We start from the raw sequence: 18246 nt of genomic DNA on the forward strand, positions 1-18246 counted from the left end.
CCACAGGGAGCAACCTCAGTGCCATAGCTCTGAAACAATGGGCTGAACAAAAAGTTAGACTGGGTTAGGGGCTCTTGGTCATAAACCGCAGCAGCCAGTTCATTTAAGACTCAGGACTAAGGGTGTAAAAAAAGTGACACATAACATGTTGGTAGATGAATTTGAAAGAAACCACGTTTTTTAAAGTGAAAGCAACCTTGAATGCATGTTTAACATGACATAACACGATAATTATACCAAAGGCCAGGTTACTTTCATGCTGTCCTGCTTTTCACTTGATTTGATCCAGGTAAACTTCCTCCAGGCTGCAGAAACATTGGCCAAACCCGTTGTTCCCTTGCGCCCCAAGTGCAATATGAGGTAAGATGAACGCAGCCAATATCATAAATAGTTGAAAGTGACTGGAGCATACACGGGAAGCCTAACCAGTAGGAGAAAATTTGCACCATAATGGATTTCTGAAGACCAATCATGTTATCTGATATGTGAAGCCAAGCAAAAAGATAAGCAGATAATAGTATATTCACACCAAAAACTAAACTTTTCTTTTGAGACGCACTTAGAAAAGAAGAAGGAAAAAAAGATAATGAAATATGAAGGATCCAAGAATGGTACTCGCTGATCAATTATCGATCCAATAATGTCACACAGAAAAGGTTCTGTGGGTCCATCAAAGCAAGAACGCAGACACAATGGTCCAGCCACCACAACCATGTGCCTCACGTACCAGTTGGCATTTTGGCACCTAATGCTGACTCTCCATGTTCATTGATCTGCCATTTCAGGGATAACTTCGCCCGTTTAATCAAGATTACACTTAGGCAAGTTTAATTCCCTGTCAAGGCACTGTCAGTCTGTCACTGCTTCCTAACCGCTGCTCAGCAATAGAAAACATATTGACAGAGGGGCAGAGGAAAGGTCGGTATAAAGACCACCAGCTTTTCCAGAGCTCACAAGCCTTTTTAAGGGAGAAGCCACTCCATCTTTCTTTTTTCCTTTTTCCTTTCTTCTTCTTCTTCTTCTTCCTCATCCTCCTCTTCTTTCTCATTCTGATCTGGAGCAATGGCGACCAAAGATGAAGCGAGAGAAGCAGCAGATGGGACGGTAAGAAATGTCTCCTGTTAGCCTCAGAACTTCTGCATCACTTGCTTGCTTCTGTTTTCCTGCATGCATACATACTTTGTTAAGATGTAGAGCTACGTAAGGAGATTCATTGTCACAGGAATCTTATCAGCTATGTCATGAGAAGCATGTTTCTAACAGTTCAGTAATTTTTTTTTACCATTTTGCAAGGAAAACCATTATGGTACCTTCTTTCTGGTTCCACAGTTGCTACGTGTTTACTGTTAATCTCCTTTCAGTAACATGAAGGAAGAAGGATTCTTCTTCATGTAGTAAACTGTGTACAAATGGTGCTGCACTCATTTCTTTCAGTTGTTAAACAAATGATCTTCAAAAGCAGCCAAGTTTCCTTAAAGAGTGAAAGAATTGAACGCAGTAGGAAGAATCATATTGCCCTTGTTTATAACAAGCCTAGTTAAGATGTATTTTGAAATTGTGTTCTGTTCTTGATTTGATTGGGAAAAACGTACATGCGAAATTAGTTAGTATTGTAGTATATGTCTGAAGGATCCAGGGATCAAGAAAAATAACGATGGAAAATTACAGTTTCATAGGTAATCACCCATGTAGGTATCACTGAGTGACATGCTTTGCTCTTCTCTTTTGATTACTCCTTTTTCTCAACCTAGTATCGCTCTCCTGAACTTGATAGATGGATGTGAATTCACCCAACTTTTAGAAAATAATGTTAAAGGATAATATAACATTTTTTCCTCCTAGGTTCAACCCATCCAGAACCAAAAAAAAAATGCTAACAATAAGGATAGACAAGTTTAACAGTTTGGTCAACTGTTGTGACGTGAATGACAGGGTTAGGTAAACATGCATAAGCATCTAACATTAATTTACACTGAGCATCAACCATTCAGTGTGGTGATTTAATACAAAGGCATGAAGAGAGCAAAAGTCTACTTAAAGCATGCCAAAACATATATGCCATGTTCGCTTGGCTGATGAGCCATGGCTGAAAGTACTGTTAACTGATTTGTTGTGAGAGAAAAATATTGTTCGTTAGCTTAAAAAAGTATGGCTTATAAGCCAAGCGAACAGGGCGATAGTTGCAGCACTAACACGCTTAATAGGAACATTCAGTATTACAACCCTTCATGTTAGAACTAAACAAGGTTTTTGGAGAGGCACAAACTCATCCAGTTAGGATGCCCACATGCAGTACTGCCGGGGCAGTGTACTATTTGACTAGTGAGCATGTTCTTTTTGACCACTTGCTGCAGTACTAGAAGTCTAGACTCTAGAGGCTAGAGCCATGAAATGGAAACCCATTTATCAGTAAGTCAGTTGGCCAACGAGAAATGGCGACTGGCCGACTGCCATGCAGGACAGTTTGCTTGCACTTTTGCAGTGCTGCAGTACACTCATGACTGGATGTCCTTTTGAGTATATTATGGCTGTAATTGAACAAAGTCAAGAGATAGTTAATATAAGATTGTACAGGTTAACATTTCCTTTTATATTCATACTTTTGGTTCATGACTACTATGGATAATATAAAGCCTAAAATATACTCCCTCTATCCCCAGATAACTCAGTCAAACTTTCTTAAGTTTGACCAACTTTATAGAAAAAAGTAACAACATCTATAACATAAAATGAGCACATTATGAAAAAATATTCTATGCTATATCTAATGATACTAATTTGACACCATAAATCTTGACGTTTTTTCCTCTCTAGAAATCCGGTCAAAAGTTTAAAAAGTTTGACTTAAGACAACTCTAGGAATCTATTTATTCAGAGACAGAGGGAGTACTAATATTTCTTGTCTATGTTAGTCAGTTAAAACCTTATGTTGTCTCAACATAGCAAGTCCCAAGCCCTGGTAAAGGAGGAGGGTTGTGATAGGCGTGGCGAGCCAACGTTAAATCTAGCCATTCTAATGGAGATGAAACCCGAAAGAAAACCGTTGGGGCGTAACCCTCTTAGCGACGCGCCATATCGGAACCCGGGTATGGTGTTAAATGGGCAAGGGCCGGGTCGGCACCCTCTTGGTGACGCGCCGTGTCGCTTTTTTTTCGATCGAACAAGATGCCTAATGAGTGGAGGAGAAATATATTGGTACCGATCTACAAAAATAAAGGGGATATTTAAAGTTGTACTAATTACCGGGGAATTAAGTTGATGAGTCATACTATAAAGTTATGGGAGAGAGTTATCGAGCATCGCTTGAGAGCAATAACGCGGGTCTCTATGAACCAATTTGGCTTCATACCCGGAAGGTCAACCATGGAAGCCATTTTCTTAATAAGGCAAGTTATGGAGCGGTATAGGGAGAAGAAGAAGAAGAAGGACCTACACATGATTTTTATTGACTTGGAGAAGGCTTATGATAAAATACCAAGTAATGTTATGTGGTGGGCTTTGGACAAACATAAAGTCCCAACGAAGTACGTCGGGCTCATTAAGGACATGTGCAACAATGTTGTGATTAGTGTTCGAACAAGTGATGGAGACACGGATGACTTCTGATTAGGATAGGACTACATCAAGGGCCAGCTTTGAGTCCTTATCTGTTTGCCTTAGTGATGGATGAGGTCACAAGGGGCATACAAGGGGACATCCCTTGGTATATGCTTTTCGCGGATGATGTAGTGCTAGTTGATGAAAGTCGGACATGAGTGAATCAGAAACTGGAATTATGGTATGAGACTTTGGAGTCCAAAGATTTTAGACTCAGTAGAACTAAAACTGAGTATATGAGATGTGACTTCGGCACTACTACTCGGGAGGAGAAAGATATTAGTTTGGAAGGTCAAGTAGTGCTTAGGAAGGATACCTTTTGATATTTAGGATCAATGCTACAGAGAGACGGGGATATTGATGAAGATGTTAGCCATAGAATCAAAGCAGGATGGATGAAGTGGCACCAAGCATCCTATGTGACAAAAGGTACCACAGAAGTTAAAAGGCAAGTTTTATAAGACGGCGATTAGACCTGCTATATTGTATGGTGCAGAATGTTGGCCTATGAAAAGACGACATATTCAACAGATAAGTGTCGCGGAAATGCGTATGTTGCGTTGGATTTACGGTCATACAAGAAGGGATCGAGTTCGGAACGATGATATACGTGATAGACTAGGGGTAGCACCAATTGAAGAAAAGCTTATCCAACATCGCTTGAGATGGTTTGGACATGTCCAACGGAGACCTACAGAGGCACCGGTGCGTAGTGGAATTCTAAGCCAGGATAGTAACGTGAAGAGAGGCAGAGGAAGACCGAAGTTAATTTGGGTAGAGGCAATAAAATGAGACTTGAAAGGATGGAATATACCCAAAGACTTAGCCTTAGATAGGAGTGCTTGGAAAACAACTATTCACGTGCCTGAACCTTGATTGCTTCTGCTGGATTTCAACTCTAGCCTACCCCAACTTATTTGAGACTTAAAGGCTTTGTTGTTGTTGTTGTTGTATGTTAGTCAGTTAAAAATACATCACAAATTAATAATATTATTATGACTGTCAAATGTGGCATGAAATCCACTATTTTAATGCCAGATTTATCTATAACTTCCAAGGAAGTCCAAGTGGAAGCTGTGGATTTAGGAACAGTCCATTTGCAAGCACACCCAGAAGGCAAGCTTTCATCTCTAATGGAGATCAAGAGCATGGGAGAAACCATCGATTCAACTGAAGGAACGTTGAAGATTCCAGAGGATCAAGTTTTTGTAGAAGCACCCTCTGATGTCCAACTTCCTCCAGAACATAATCTAAATGGCGAAGCATCTTCTCTGAATGGCCATACAGACAAAGAAGAGAAGATTTCAAATGAGCAGCCGCATGACAACGACCAGGAAGAAGCAGAACTAGATCAGAGCAACGGAATCAACAAAGAAGATGTGACTGATGGTTTAAGACATGGAGAGAGCACAACAGAAGACAGCTGCCTACTGAAGCACAAGAAAGATGAAGAACCCAAGGGTGATGACCAACAAGATTTAGGTGTTACAGTGGATGATGACTCGGTGCAGGAAGACACGCTGAAAACTGACAATGCTATTGAGCAAACAGATGATTGTCAGCAAGACCAAAATCAAGAACCAGAAAAGGCAAACAAGAACACAGAACCTTCAAGCATCACAAACAATGCGGATGTTGACAATGCTATTGAGCAAACAGATGATGGTCAGCAAGACCAAAATCAAGAACCAGAAAAGGCAAACGAGAACACAGAACCTGCAAGCATCGCAAATAATGATGTTGAGATTGTAGCTGAGGCACCGACTGGACTCCAAGCTCCTGTGGAGCCATGTGTGGATGATTCTGATGGCATTCCGGAGACTATTGATGAAAAGACAGAAACAGATGAACCAACTAAGGCAGATGGTGTTGTTCGTCCTGAAGAGGTGGCCAAAGTAGAAGATCAACAGAGTCAGCTAGCTGATACGATGGATGCAGATGTGGCCCCGGAAGAGATTAAATGTAAAAAAACTGATCAGCAGGAAGAGAAGCCTAAATCTGAAGCTCATGAGCCAACGATTGATGCTCAAGGAGTGTTGAATCAAGAACTTTCTGAAGAAACTGATGACTCGATGAATGAAAAGATTGAAGAAACTGCGCACCAGAGGAACGTGGCAGCTCCAAAGGAGACAACACTAGAACATGAGGCAACAATGAGTGCTCCACCAGTAAATACTCAAGTGCAGAACCAGGAATCATTAGAAGAAATAGAAGATACTGAAGCAGAAATCCAACCAAGCAGTGGCTTTGGGGATGCAATTCCAGAAGATCAATCTAATTTAGGTGTTACAATACACAATGACACTGTGAATGAGGACACACTGAGAGCTATTGAGCAACAGGATGATGGTCAGCAGGATGAGGGTCTAGAACCAGAAAAGGCAACTGAGCATACACAATCTGCAAGAATGACAAACATTCCCCATGCTGAGATTGTAACTGAAGCACCTTCTGGAGTCCAAACTCCAGGGGAGCCGAGTCTGGACAACTCTGATGCCATTCCAGATATTATTGATGCAAACACAGAAACAGATGAGCCAGCTAAACCACACGCTGTTGTTCATCCTGACCAGAAAGAGAGCTTTCCAGAAGATGCATCTACTGCAGAACCTACAGAAGAGGTGGTCCAAGCAGAAGATCAACAGAGCCAGCAAGCTGATGCGATGGATGCAAACATGGTGCAGGAAGAGGAGCCTAAATCTGAATACGCTGATGAGCCAGCAACTGATGCTCTTGAAGTGCTGAATCAAGAATCTGCTGAAGAAATTGATGGCCCAGTGAATACTGAAGAAACAGCCCACCAGGAGACAACACCAGAAAATGACACTACAACAAGGGAGCCACCTGTAGATATTCAAGCGCAGAACCAGGAATCATTAGAAGAAAGAGAAGCTACTGTAGAAGAAAGAGAAATTTCTGAAGCAGTTGATACTGAAGCAACAGTGCAACAAAGCAGTGCTGCTTTTGAGGAGGCAATTCCAGAAGATCAACATAATATAGGTGCTACAAATAACACAGTGCAGGAAGACACACTGGAAGCTACTGGGCAAACAAAAGAAGGTCCACAATACCAGGATCTAGGACCAGAAAATGCAACTGAGAACACACAACCTGCAAGCATGGCAAACATTCCTGATGTTGAGGTTATAACCGAAACACCCTCTGGAATTCAAACTCCTGTGGAGATCAATCTGGACATCTCTGATGCTATTCCAGATACTACTGATGGAAACACAGAAACAGATGAACTAGTTAAAGCAGAAGGTGTTATCCATCCTGAAAAGAAAGAGAGCTTTCCAGAAGATACATCTACCGCAGAACCTACAGAAGAGGTGGCCAAAGTAGAAGATCAACAGAGCCAGCAAGTTGATACAATGGATGAAGACGTGGTGCAGGAAGAGGTGCCTAAATCTGAACACGCTGATGAGCCAACAACTAATGCTCTTCAAGTGCTGAATCAAGAATCTGTTGAAGAAACCGATGGCCCAGTGAATGAAAAGACTGAAGAAACAGCCAACCAGAGCAACATGCCAGCATCTGAGGAGATAATGCCAGAATATGACGTGACAACAAGGGAGCCACCTGTAAATATTCAATCGCAGAACCAGGAATTGTTAGAAGAAATAGAAGCTACTGTAGAAGAAAGAGAAGTTGATGAAGCAGTTGGTACTGAAGCACCGGTGCAACAAAGCAGTGTTGCTTTTACGGACGCAGTTCCAGAAGATCAACATAACTTAGGTGCTACAAATAACACAGTGCAGGAAGACACACAGGAAGCTATTGGGCAGACAAAAGATGGTCAGCAATACCAGGATCTAGGATCAGAAAATGCAACTGAGAACACACAACCTGCAAGCATGGAAAACATTCCTGATGTTGAGGTTATAACCGAAGCACCTTCTGAAATTCAAACTCCTGTAGAGATCAATCTGGACATCTCTGATGTCATTCCAGATACTACCGATGGAAACACAGAAATAGATGAACTAGTTAAAGAAGAAGGTGTTATCCATCCTGAAAAGAAAGAGAGCTTTCCAGAAGATGCAGACGTGGTGCAGGAAGAGGTGCCTAAATCTGAACACACTGATGAGCCAGGGGTCAATGCTCAAGAAGTGCTGAATCAAGAATCTGCTGAAGAAACTGATGGCCTGATGAATGTAAAGACTGAAGAATCTGAGCACAAGAGCAACATGGTGGTCCCTGAGGAGACAATGCCAGAACATGATGCACAAATGAGGGAGCCACCTGTAAATATTCAAGAACAAAGCCAGGAATCAGTAGGAGATGCTGAAGCAGTCGATACTGAAGCAGAAATGCAACAAAACAGTGTTGCTTTTGAGGAGACAACTCCAGAAAACCATGTAGCAACTACAGAGCCATGTTCTGAAATCCAACATGTACATCATGTGGAACCAGAGGAAATCAATGGCCCTGGAGATGCCAAAGATGATGCGATCACCAACATGAGCAATACCGAAAATCTAGTTCAAGACAATATTCTGCAGAGTGGGCCAACAATAGATATACAACCAGTTCAGGAGTTGGAACAAATTAAAACGGATGAAGCTTACCAGACTCATGCTGTTATCTTCAATGACCTAGCTCAGGAAGATGCTACAGCAACAAGTGAGCCACAAGTGACTGAAACAGAAGAACTAAAGGACATTGAAGCTACTGAAGCTGAAGAAATCACCAAACTCGACCATGTTACTCATTCCAAGGAACTTGCAGTAGAAAATGATTCAACAGCAGATGAACCAGAATCACATAATGGTGAAATCCATCAAACCCTTGAACAAGATTTAGTTGAAGTTAAGGACACTGAAACTTACCATGAAAAAACTGTATCTACTTCAGAGGAGGACACAGTGGAAGATAATGTAGCAGAAGATGAGCCAAGTTGTGGTAGTCAAGAAGTAGATAATGCAGAGTCAACAGAAGAAACTAAGCAAAACATAGATGAGAATATTGCAGAAGTCTCTGATGTGGTGATTGTTGATGAGGCAATTGAACGGAATGTGCTACAGACTGAGGATATTGCTGAAATGCATAAACAGGAGCTAGAATCAGAAGAAACGAAGAGAACAGAACCTGTTGAATCAGAGGAAGCTTCAGCTCAAGAAGATAATACAAAGGAAAGTGAGATGCAGCAGACAGAGTCAGCAACAGAAACAAAGGAAATTGAACCCACTGAAGTTGAAGCAGTTCCCCGAGAAAGCAATGCCTGTGTTTCAGAGGAGCCTTCTCAAGAAGATAATAAAAAAGAAAGTGAAACAAGTTTTGACAATCAAGAAGTGAACATCGCAGAATTTTCAGAAGTAATTGATGGTCACAAAGATATCATAACTGGAGGAATCTCTGGCCAAAGCAACACAGCTTCGGCTGGGGATTCAGCTGAAGAAAGCAATGTCCCTGAAGGCGAGCCACCTGCACAGGCTGTGCAGGAACTGGGATCAGAGGAGATAAAGAACACTCAAATTGACGAAGTGAATGAAACATCCCTTGAAATGAATGCTACTGTCTTTCAGACGCCAACTCAAGAAGAAAATCCAGCCACAGCCGAATTGCATGAATCAACAGAGGTGAGCAACATTGAAGCCACAGAAGTGCACGGAAACCCCCACCAAAGTGATGCTACTGCTCAGTCAGAGGAGCAAGCAACAGACGAAATATCAAGCGGTCTGAAACCAGAACCAATCAAAGATAATGATACTGAAACCAATGAATCTCAAAGTTCCTCCCGGGAAAAAATAATCTGTACCTCTGAGGAGTCTGTCCCAGAAGAAATAGCAACAGAAGATAATGTAACCACTGAACCAGACGTTGATCACCAACAACTTCAGGATCAAGAACCTGCCGAAATCAAGGAAACTGAAGCTGATAAATCTCAAGAAATTGTCTCATCTAACACTCTTTCTTCTGAGGAGTTCACATTAACAGAACCAAGTTCTGACACTCAAGCAGACAATTCACAGTTAGCAGAAGAAACTGAGGATACAGAAAATGTGAAAAGCAATACTGCTCTTGCTGAGGCAGCAGCTCCAGAAACAGATGCAAATGCTGATACATCATCTTTCCATGAGGCAGATCTAGAAGAGACCAAGGACACAACCAAGGACACAGGAACAAGTGAAACAGAGGATGTTATGACATCAAGTGACTATACATCAGAAAAGATGGACATGGAAACCATGGAGACTGAAGCAGTCCCTCATGAGATTAATGTTGCAAATATAAAGGAACACACTGAAGATGACACTTCAACACCAAATGCCCCACATGCTGGTTCTGAACCTGTTCGTGAACTAGAATCAGTTGAAGACAGCAGTGACACAACAGAACATCCAGGACAGACCCATGGCTCTACATCTGATGAGCTTACTCCAACAGAAGAACATACAGCAGTAGCAGAGCCATCTTTTAATACACAAGAAGTGCAGAATCTGACATCTCAAGAAACCAAGGACAGTGAAGATAACAAAACTGATGAATTCTCAGATATCAGTAGCTTTCCGACTCCTGGAGATGCAGATCAAGTACCAGGAATTGAACCAACTCCTGGTGTCCAAGAAGTGCAAGAACTGGGTTTAACAGAAGAAACAAGAGACATTGAAGACGTAGAACCTGAAGATCAGCAAGAACACATAGTTTCTACCCTTGAGAAGCCAGCAGTAGATGATGGTGAGCCAAATGCTGATGATCAGCAGGTTCATGAGGACAAACTACCAGAAGTGGAAGACAATAAAGCAATTGAAGCTGATGAAGCCTCCAAGCAAAGTAATATTGCCACTCCTGATAATGCAGCTGAAGAAAGGAATGAACTGGAAAGTGATCCAGATTCATATGCCCAGCCAGCAGAACAGGTAGAATTATCCAAAGACAATGAGCACAGCCAGCTTGTAAGGGCAGAAGAAACCTCAGACCAAAGCAACTCTGTTGCCCTTGAAGAAAGAACTACAGAAGATTCTGTTGCAAGCGAAATTGACCCACCTGTTGACATTAAACAAGAGCAACCAGTGGAAGAAATCAAGGGTGTCGATGCCACTGAAGCTGAAGAAGACTTTCATACAAGCCAAGCTGATGCAATAGAGAAACTAGCTTCAGACAATAATATAGCAACAACTGAACCGACTTATGATATTCAGCAAGTGGATGACTTGGAAGGAACGGAGGAAAAGAAGAACACTGAAGCCATTAATGATGGAGAACAATCCAATATTTCTGTTCCAGAGGAACCAACTCCAACAGATAATGGACCAACACTAGAAGATTATCATGTAGAATCAAATGAAGGAACGGTGGGGATTGAAACTGACAATGTCATTTTGGCACACGGAATCAAAGATGAAATACAGAAGTCAGAAGAACTAAAGGTATTTATATTCTGTACATTAACCTCCCTTTTCATAAATGCTAGACCAATACAAGATGTAGGTACTGGTATACTGCTCAATTAGAATTTAAATAACTGGGAACACCTAGCATTACCGCAGCATTTTTTATCCAGTATGAGGCAGATAACAAGCTGTGGCATCCATCACCTTATACAAGTATAAACACTATCTGATCATAGATTGACTAGAATCATTATATTACATGAAGGAGTCCACCAAACAAAGATAAGCTCTAACTTATTTCTGTCAGACTATTTTTCATTTTTGGGCACGCCAGACTGTTTAGTTAGATCAACATAAAAAAGTTTGAGAATAAGCAGGCTCTATGCAAAGTTGGAAAGCTGAAACATATATTGTAAAGTATAAATTGACAGTAAAGGTATAACTATTGCTAGCCAAGATGCAGAATTATTAAGCTAAATCTAAGTTGCATACTGCAAAGAAAGAAAAACATCAGTAGTGCTGTCTGAATATGACTCTAGTTTGGGTGAGGGTGTGGTGGGTGGTGTTTGTGTTTTGTACTCCACTTTTTTTCTTCTTAATGCAATGATACACAGCTCTCCTTCGTATTTGAGAAAAAAATATGACTCTAGTTCTTTGAGATTGGGCATAGCTTGCAAGACACCTCACTAGTGTATCTTATACAGGACGATCCATGTGATTTGGGCGAAACTGTTTTAACAACTCAGAGAAGTGAGAACATGATTGATGAAGATGCTGTTCAAACTTCTGGCGATGATACAATAGAGACTTCAAACAATATCCATCAAGTCAAAGAAGAGCCAAATGCTGGAACCGAACATAATTCAAGCGAAATGGCAAGTGGGCGTAATGGAGAGAACGAAACTCATGTCCAAGATAGAAATGTAGACGTGCAAATTCTCACAGAAAGTGGCACTGCAGAAGCATCACAGGCTTTATTTGAAAATGATCCTCAGGCAGCACAAGATACTACAGAAAAAGATGGTACAACAAAAGCTAGTGAGCAAACCAGTGATCACGATAGCAGGCAACATTGTGATGTAGCACTTCAACAACAAAGTTGTGAGACAGATGCCTTATCCATTTTGGAACAAGATGAGGCTCTGCAAAAGAATGACTCAGATCAAAAGCAGAAAGAAGATGAGGAGATTGAAAGTCAGAATGATGAACTTCAGGTAGATGAACAGAAACATGAAGAAAACAGGGATGATTTAACCACAGAACCACTAGTGGATTACCAGAATTTCGAAAATGGAGCAACAAACAAGACAAAAGATAATGATGAATTCGAGGTAAATATAAGGACTCATTGCATGTGTTACTTTTTCTGGATTTCTTTAATCAGAAACAACGAAAAATAAGTTTTTACCAATGAAACCCTGCAGGCTGAACAAACAGAGGCAACCATTAGTGAGATTCTCAAGAATGAAGCCCTATCCAAGGAATCCACCCCAAGCGTTATGGATATGAAAGTTGAAAACATTAAGGAAACAAGTGAAAAAACTGAAGAAGATGATGATGCCAAAAATGATAACAAAGATGAGCAGGAGAATGCAGAAAATGATGATGTAGTAGCAAAAACTTCTACTAATGAACAAGGCGAAACAACTGATGAAATTAGAAAAGAAGAGGTCAGTTCTGAGTTTTCACCAGTGGATATATGTCCTTTTGCTAATCGTATTAGTGTTGGATTACCAAGTTCAAAGTGATAAATTTCCAGATTAGAAATGTAGAGGGGGGAAAACTGAAAATGCTTCCTTATTATTGGTCTATCACATCACCATTTTTTCTTGAGAAAACACTAGATGTGAAAACTACTCTTAGTGCATTGAATTATTATGTGAGCTCACTAAGTAGAAGTAAAACTAAGAAATGAGTATTAAAAATGACCTATACCAAAGTAGTGATTATTTGGTGAAGGCCTCTCATTGCTTATACTAAAAACACTGCTATGTTTTACTCATTGTGCAGATTGAACCTGGTTTGGTATCATCTATTCAAGAAGCATCTGACCCAGCTCCTTCAAAAGACAAAATACTAGAGAATGTAAGGTCTAATTAACTGAATTTTCCTCTAAAAAACTGACTGAAGATTGTGCATGATGTTTCAAAAGTAATGAATAAATTGGGTTTATTATGAATGTTCTGAAGTCCAAAAGGTGTAATTTCTTTGGAGTCACTTTTCATTTATTTTCCTCTTGAAGAAATATTAAGAATTTTCCATAATAAAAACTGTAAAGTGATAGGAATAACAATAGTGGTATACAGGTAAAAACAAAACAACAAGAAATGAAGAGTGATGTTTAGATTTGCATTACATACAAAACATGTTTCCTCCTTCGCTCCCCCACCTTATGCAATTTCAGTGGGCATCATCACTCAGTAAATTTCTGCAATTTCCAATGGTCTGACTCTTCAGTTAGCTCACTATGCACCAGCAGATCCAGAAGCATTCATAGCTAGCAGTAATTCTCTGTTAAAATGACACCATAATAATCAGAGCAATGAGCAATAGCTGTTATATTTGTTGTGCAGGATCCTGTTCACGTCATTCAAGCATCAGAGAAAGAGATCGCAGATGAAATAGAAGAAAGTAAAGAAATACATGAAGACAATGCTATTTGTCATGATGAATTACAGACAAATTCTGAGAAGGAAGAGTCACCTCAACTGTACAATGTGGATGCTAAAATTGATGATACAACACCTCTATGCGAAGAAATAATCCATGACAATGCAAGTATAAAGCCTAGAGAAATCGAAGAGGATAGGAGAAAACAAGGGCCTCGACTCCACTTCTGAACCTTCTGTAGAATCATCCATACAGAACAATGTTGAGGACTCAAGCAGTCATCACAAGGTCAGTCCTAATACCCTTCAATAAGTATCACTCTTATATGCCTCGAAATTCATGTTACCAGTTTTTCTTATCAAGTCTGTTCTTGGTGAAATTCTATTCCATTTTTTCCTGCAATCAGGTTGAAGATGAAAAGCTTTCAATGTCTGAGAAAAATGATGTAGATACTGAAGCTATGCAAGAAAACAATGATGAATCTGCCGCAGACATAAACCAAACAGAACAATGTCAAGAAGAAATTAATGCAGATGATGTTCTGCAACTTGAAACAGAAGAAAATTCATTTGACAAGATTGAAGAAACTGATTCACATGAGGAAACAGAGACAAGCAGTACAGCAGCCACTGAAGCAGTATCGATCAATGAAGATATTACTGATAAGGTCAGTAAGTCAGCAGTTATTAACTATTTTGGAGTTATATAGTATTAGTAAAGTAATTTTTGTGTTGGAGAAAGAAAAAACTAAAGTAATTTTCATTTTTCCATGTAGGTTAGCGGGGCTGATGGAGCACCGTCTAGCGGAAGTCTCAAGACCTTTACTGGCACTGGAAGGGATCTTGATGTTTCATTGGTAATTACAACACCAAACGAAGAAAGTGTGAACGACAATATGGAAAACCTCAGTCTTGACCTTCCTGGACATCCGGCACAGGATGGCAACACCCCTGAAAAGGTGCTCAGCTTAGAGGAAACAGAAAGAGAGATGCCTTCGTCAGAGAAGGTCCTTCAAACTGAACCAGGAGAGAATCAAATTCCCAATGAACAGGATGAAAAGGACATACAAGATGAGAATCAAACTCCTAAAGAAAAGAATGAAGATGACATGCAAGATACAGAAATTGGAGAGGCTAAGAAAGAAGTTGAACAAGAATTACCTGTCTCCCATTTTCTGATGAATCTAATATTGGGAAAAGAGAGCAGTGATGCAAATGAAGATTCAGAATCTGAGGCTACAAGGAAACAAGGCGAAGCGACAGAAGATGGCAGCCACGCATTCATTTCTAAACAAGAAGAAAGTCTAGGGTCACTTCCTACAGAAAATAAGGTGGATGACAATCTCACCTTTGTTGAACAAGAAAAACATGAAGTTAAATGCTCTGAAGAAACACAGGAAATGGTCAAAGAACAAAGTGATGATATTAAGCTGGACACAGAAAGATCAATTGAAACTGATGAAGATGTCAAAAAGAACACTCATGATTTGGAAATACCAGCATACCAAGAGAATCCCCAGGATGAAATTTCTGGTGAATTGCTGACAGGAGAAGCAGCTGGTGTTTCTACAAAAATGGAAACTAGAGATATTGATATTTCGAGTGTTGAGCTGGATGACAGAGCAGTTGGTACTGTATGTCAGGAAAACATGGAGGTATCAACAAAATATGAAAATGGAAGCTTGAGGAGCAGCCTGAATGACTCAACAAACACAAAGGCTCCCGAAGAGGATACTCTAGGAGAAGGACAAACAGGACTCGTGCTTGAATCTTTACCTGAAGACAAAAGTGTTGATGCAGTGTCTGAGCAAGCACCTTTGTTGACAGAATCAGGAATGACTGATGCAAATGACTTGTCTAGCGATACTGCAAGTGTTCAGAACCCTGTGTCTGCAAAAGAAGACAAACCCACTGAATCTGCCAACGTTGAGGCCACATGTTCTACTGATATTCAACTGGAGAATGAAGAAGTAGATAAGAAAGAAGAGGAGCAGCATGCAAACACAGCCACAGATGAAGTTTCTGAAGAGAATGTAGAAAGTTCACATGTAAATCTGCAGAAAATCACAAGCTCCGAAGTAACATCTAATGAACTAGCAACTCAAATTACCGAACCAGTTTGTGACACTCAGACAATTTTGGCTCGTGAAAAGGAAATATCTGAAGAAAACTTTCCAACAGCAGTCGAAATTCAGGCTGATGGTCCAAACTTGCAGATCAACCAAGATAAGCAAAATGAAGCTGCTGACAATGAATCTGCAATGGAGCCAGAAAAAGTAGGGGAATCTAATTTTCAGGAACACCAGGAAATTGGTACTGAGCAAAAGTCTCCTGAAGAGACTGATGAAGGAGACCAGCAACTTTTGGCCAAGAAAGAGATTCTGACCCAAGAACAGGATGTGCATGAGACAGTCGAAAGCCCTCAGCAAACAGTGAGCATAAAATCCAATGAAGACCAGGAACTGTTTGATCCAAAGGTCCAGGAACGTGATCTCAATGTAGTTTCACCCAGAGAAGCTTCTGAGGCTGAAGAAAACTTTGTGGACGTAAGCAAGCTCTGGCTGATGCAGAGTCCAAAGGCTGATGCAGAACAGAGTCCAAAGGCTGATGCAGAAGAGAAGATTTATGACGAGAAGATAAAGGACATAGAGGGAACTAAGAATTTCACTGATGAAGCGGCAATGAAAACTGAAGCACCAGGAGCAGCCCAGAAGGCACTTAAAAAACATGGCCTATTGTCTGGTGTGGGATCAAAGGTAAAGCACCAACTTGCAAAAGTGAAGAAAGCCATCGTAGGCAAACCTGGGCGCACAAAAACAGAATCTCCGAAGGCATAAAACTTCACTCACCTTACAACATGTACAATATTGTATTGTTTGTAGTCTTGTGAGCCATTTATTTCGGTGGTAGAATGTTTGCGATGGGCTAGGAGAAGGTCCTCTTCACAACCATCCCATTGAAATTCTGTGATGTTGCAGACGTTTGTTTCCCCCACTCGAGAGTATGTTGCAGATGTTTGTAAATATGTCTAGTGTGTAAATTCAAGTTTCCATGAAACATTGAGGTAGAATCAAGGACATGGACTTGCTTGTATTCTTTGTTGATATGCACAAGCAATTTGTGGTCATGATGCAGCATATGCTTCACTTTACTAAAAAAAAAGGTGAAAAAACCATGTTCTGTCACTGTGTATCTTGCTCCTGATCTGGTCAGTCCCTCTTCGAAAGTAAAATGTGATAATGCAATTCCAATCAGATCATGATGATGGAAAGTGGAAAACCATGTTCTGTCACTCTGTGTCTTGCTCCTGGTCTGGTCAGTCCCTCTTCGAAAGTAAAATGTGATAATGCAATTCCAATCAGATCATGACGATGGAAAGTGGAAGCTAGAACTAAGCAAGCAAGTAATGACTATTGAGTTTTACATTTAGCAGTAGTAACTATAATCCGGACTATTGAGTCTTACATTTAGCAGTAGTAACTATAAACCGGCCGAAATGTGGAGAAAAAAAAATACGAAAGCGTGGGTCCAGACTCGTCAGGAACAGAACAAGCAGCATCGACCCATGCCGTTGGACCGAACCCCAAATGTCTGTGGACAAAATTTAGAGCGAGAAGTGAGGCGGGCGAGATAACCTGACGTGATATGAAGACCGGACGCGGGGCAGCTGCTCTCTGCCGCGCAGCCGCATCTGGTGTGGAATCAGCACCGCGTTGCGGCCGGAACCGCCCGCCGCGCACTCTGCGACGCCCCCGTGCGCGTGCTCCATGCAATGCTGCGTCCCCAAGTCGAGAATCGAGATGAGCAGGTGGCGAACCGGAATGGGCGCGGGTCCGAGGAGGACGAGCGTCGAGCAGGTGGTGGGCGTGCCGAGGTACACGCGAGGCGGCGATTACGGCGGCGTCCCGGCCGCCGCCCTACCATCCCCTCTCACCTCTCGAGCTTGGCGGCGGCAATGAATAGTGGATGGTGGAGGCGAGGTACATTGCATAGGCACGCGAGGAAGACCGAGTCAAATTCAACAATCGCGGGTGCTCTCGTTGTAACGGCTCTCTGCACCTTTGCATCTTCGTCGTACGAGAAGAGGGAAACTGTTGAATGGGCGTCAACTGAAACGTGATACCAGAATCACCGAATCAGGTGTGATATCACGACTACGGATAGGATACGGACGGAAACCTAGTGATATTATTTATTTACGTTTCTGTCGGAATTACGGAATTCGAATACGCAACCATGTCCGAATAAATACTGATTAGATATCAACATTATAAATATACGATTTTAGTATTAGGATACGGATACAGTATCAGATGTTAAATATCCGGACTCGAATACGGATAGATTTGAACCTCTTTAAACGAATTCGGTCACGAATACGATCAAAAAAATATCCGTACCGTTTTTATCCTTAATCACAACGGAAACACGGGATACTGATCCACTACAAAGAGAAGGGCACATAGATCCATAAACAATTTTTAGTATTGTTTCAACCTTAACGAGGCTATGCACTATACAGAGTATTCATTACAATGCCACTATTATCTGATGGGCATGCTAGCGCTCGGACGTCCGGACGTCGTGTCTGCAGCCATTTTCTGTGCGCGTCACGCGTCCATGTGGGGCCCGCGCCGCACCTAACGTTCACTAGCATCGAGAATAGGGGAGGGGGCGGTGAATGCTCAGCGGACGTCTTGGAG

At 41.2% G+C, this 18246-nt stretch overlaps 1 protein-coding gene across 1 annotated transcript; it reads left to right on the forward strand.

The window, feature by feature from the left end:
• The first annotated feature begins 935 nt into the window (after positions 1-935).
• LOC136466499 (uncharacterized) lies at positions 936-16670 on the forward strand. Its single transcript, XM_066464933.1, is given in 9 exon segments — positions 936-1104; positions 4656-10970; positions 11639-12265; positions 12359-12604; positions 12945-13019; positions 13508-13738; positions 13740-13832; positions 13951-14211; positions 14320-16670. Coding segments are annotated over 9 exon segments (9951 nt in total). The 5' UTR covers positions 936-1062; the 3' UTR covers positions 16381-16670.
• The last annotated feature ends 1576 nt before the right edge of the window (positions 16671-18246 follow it).

Source organism: Miscanthus floridulus, chromosome 7 (assembly GCF_019320115.1).
Source record: "Miscanthus floridulus cultivar M001 chromosome 7, ASM1932011v1, whole genome shotgun sequence".
NCBI lineage: Eukaryota > Viridiplantae > Streptophyta > Magnoliopsida > Poales > Poaceae > Miscanthus > Miscanthus floridulus.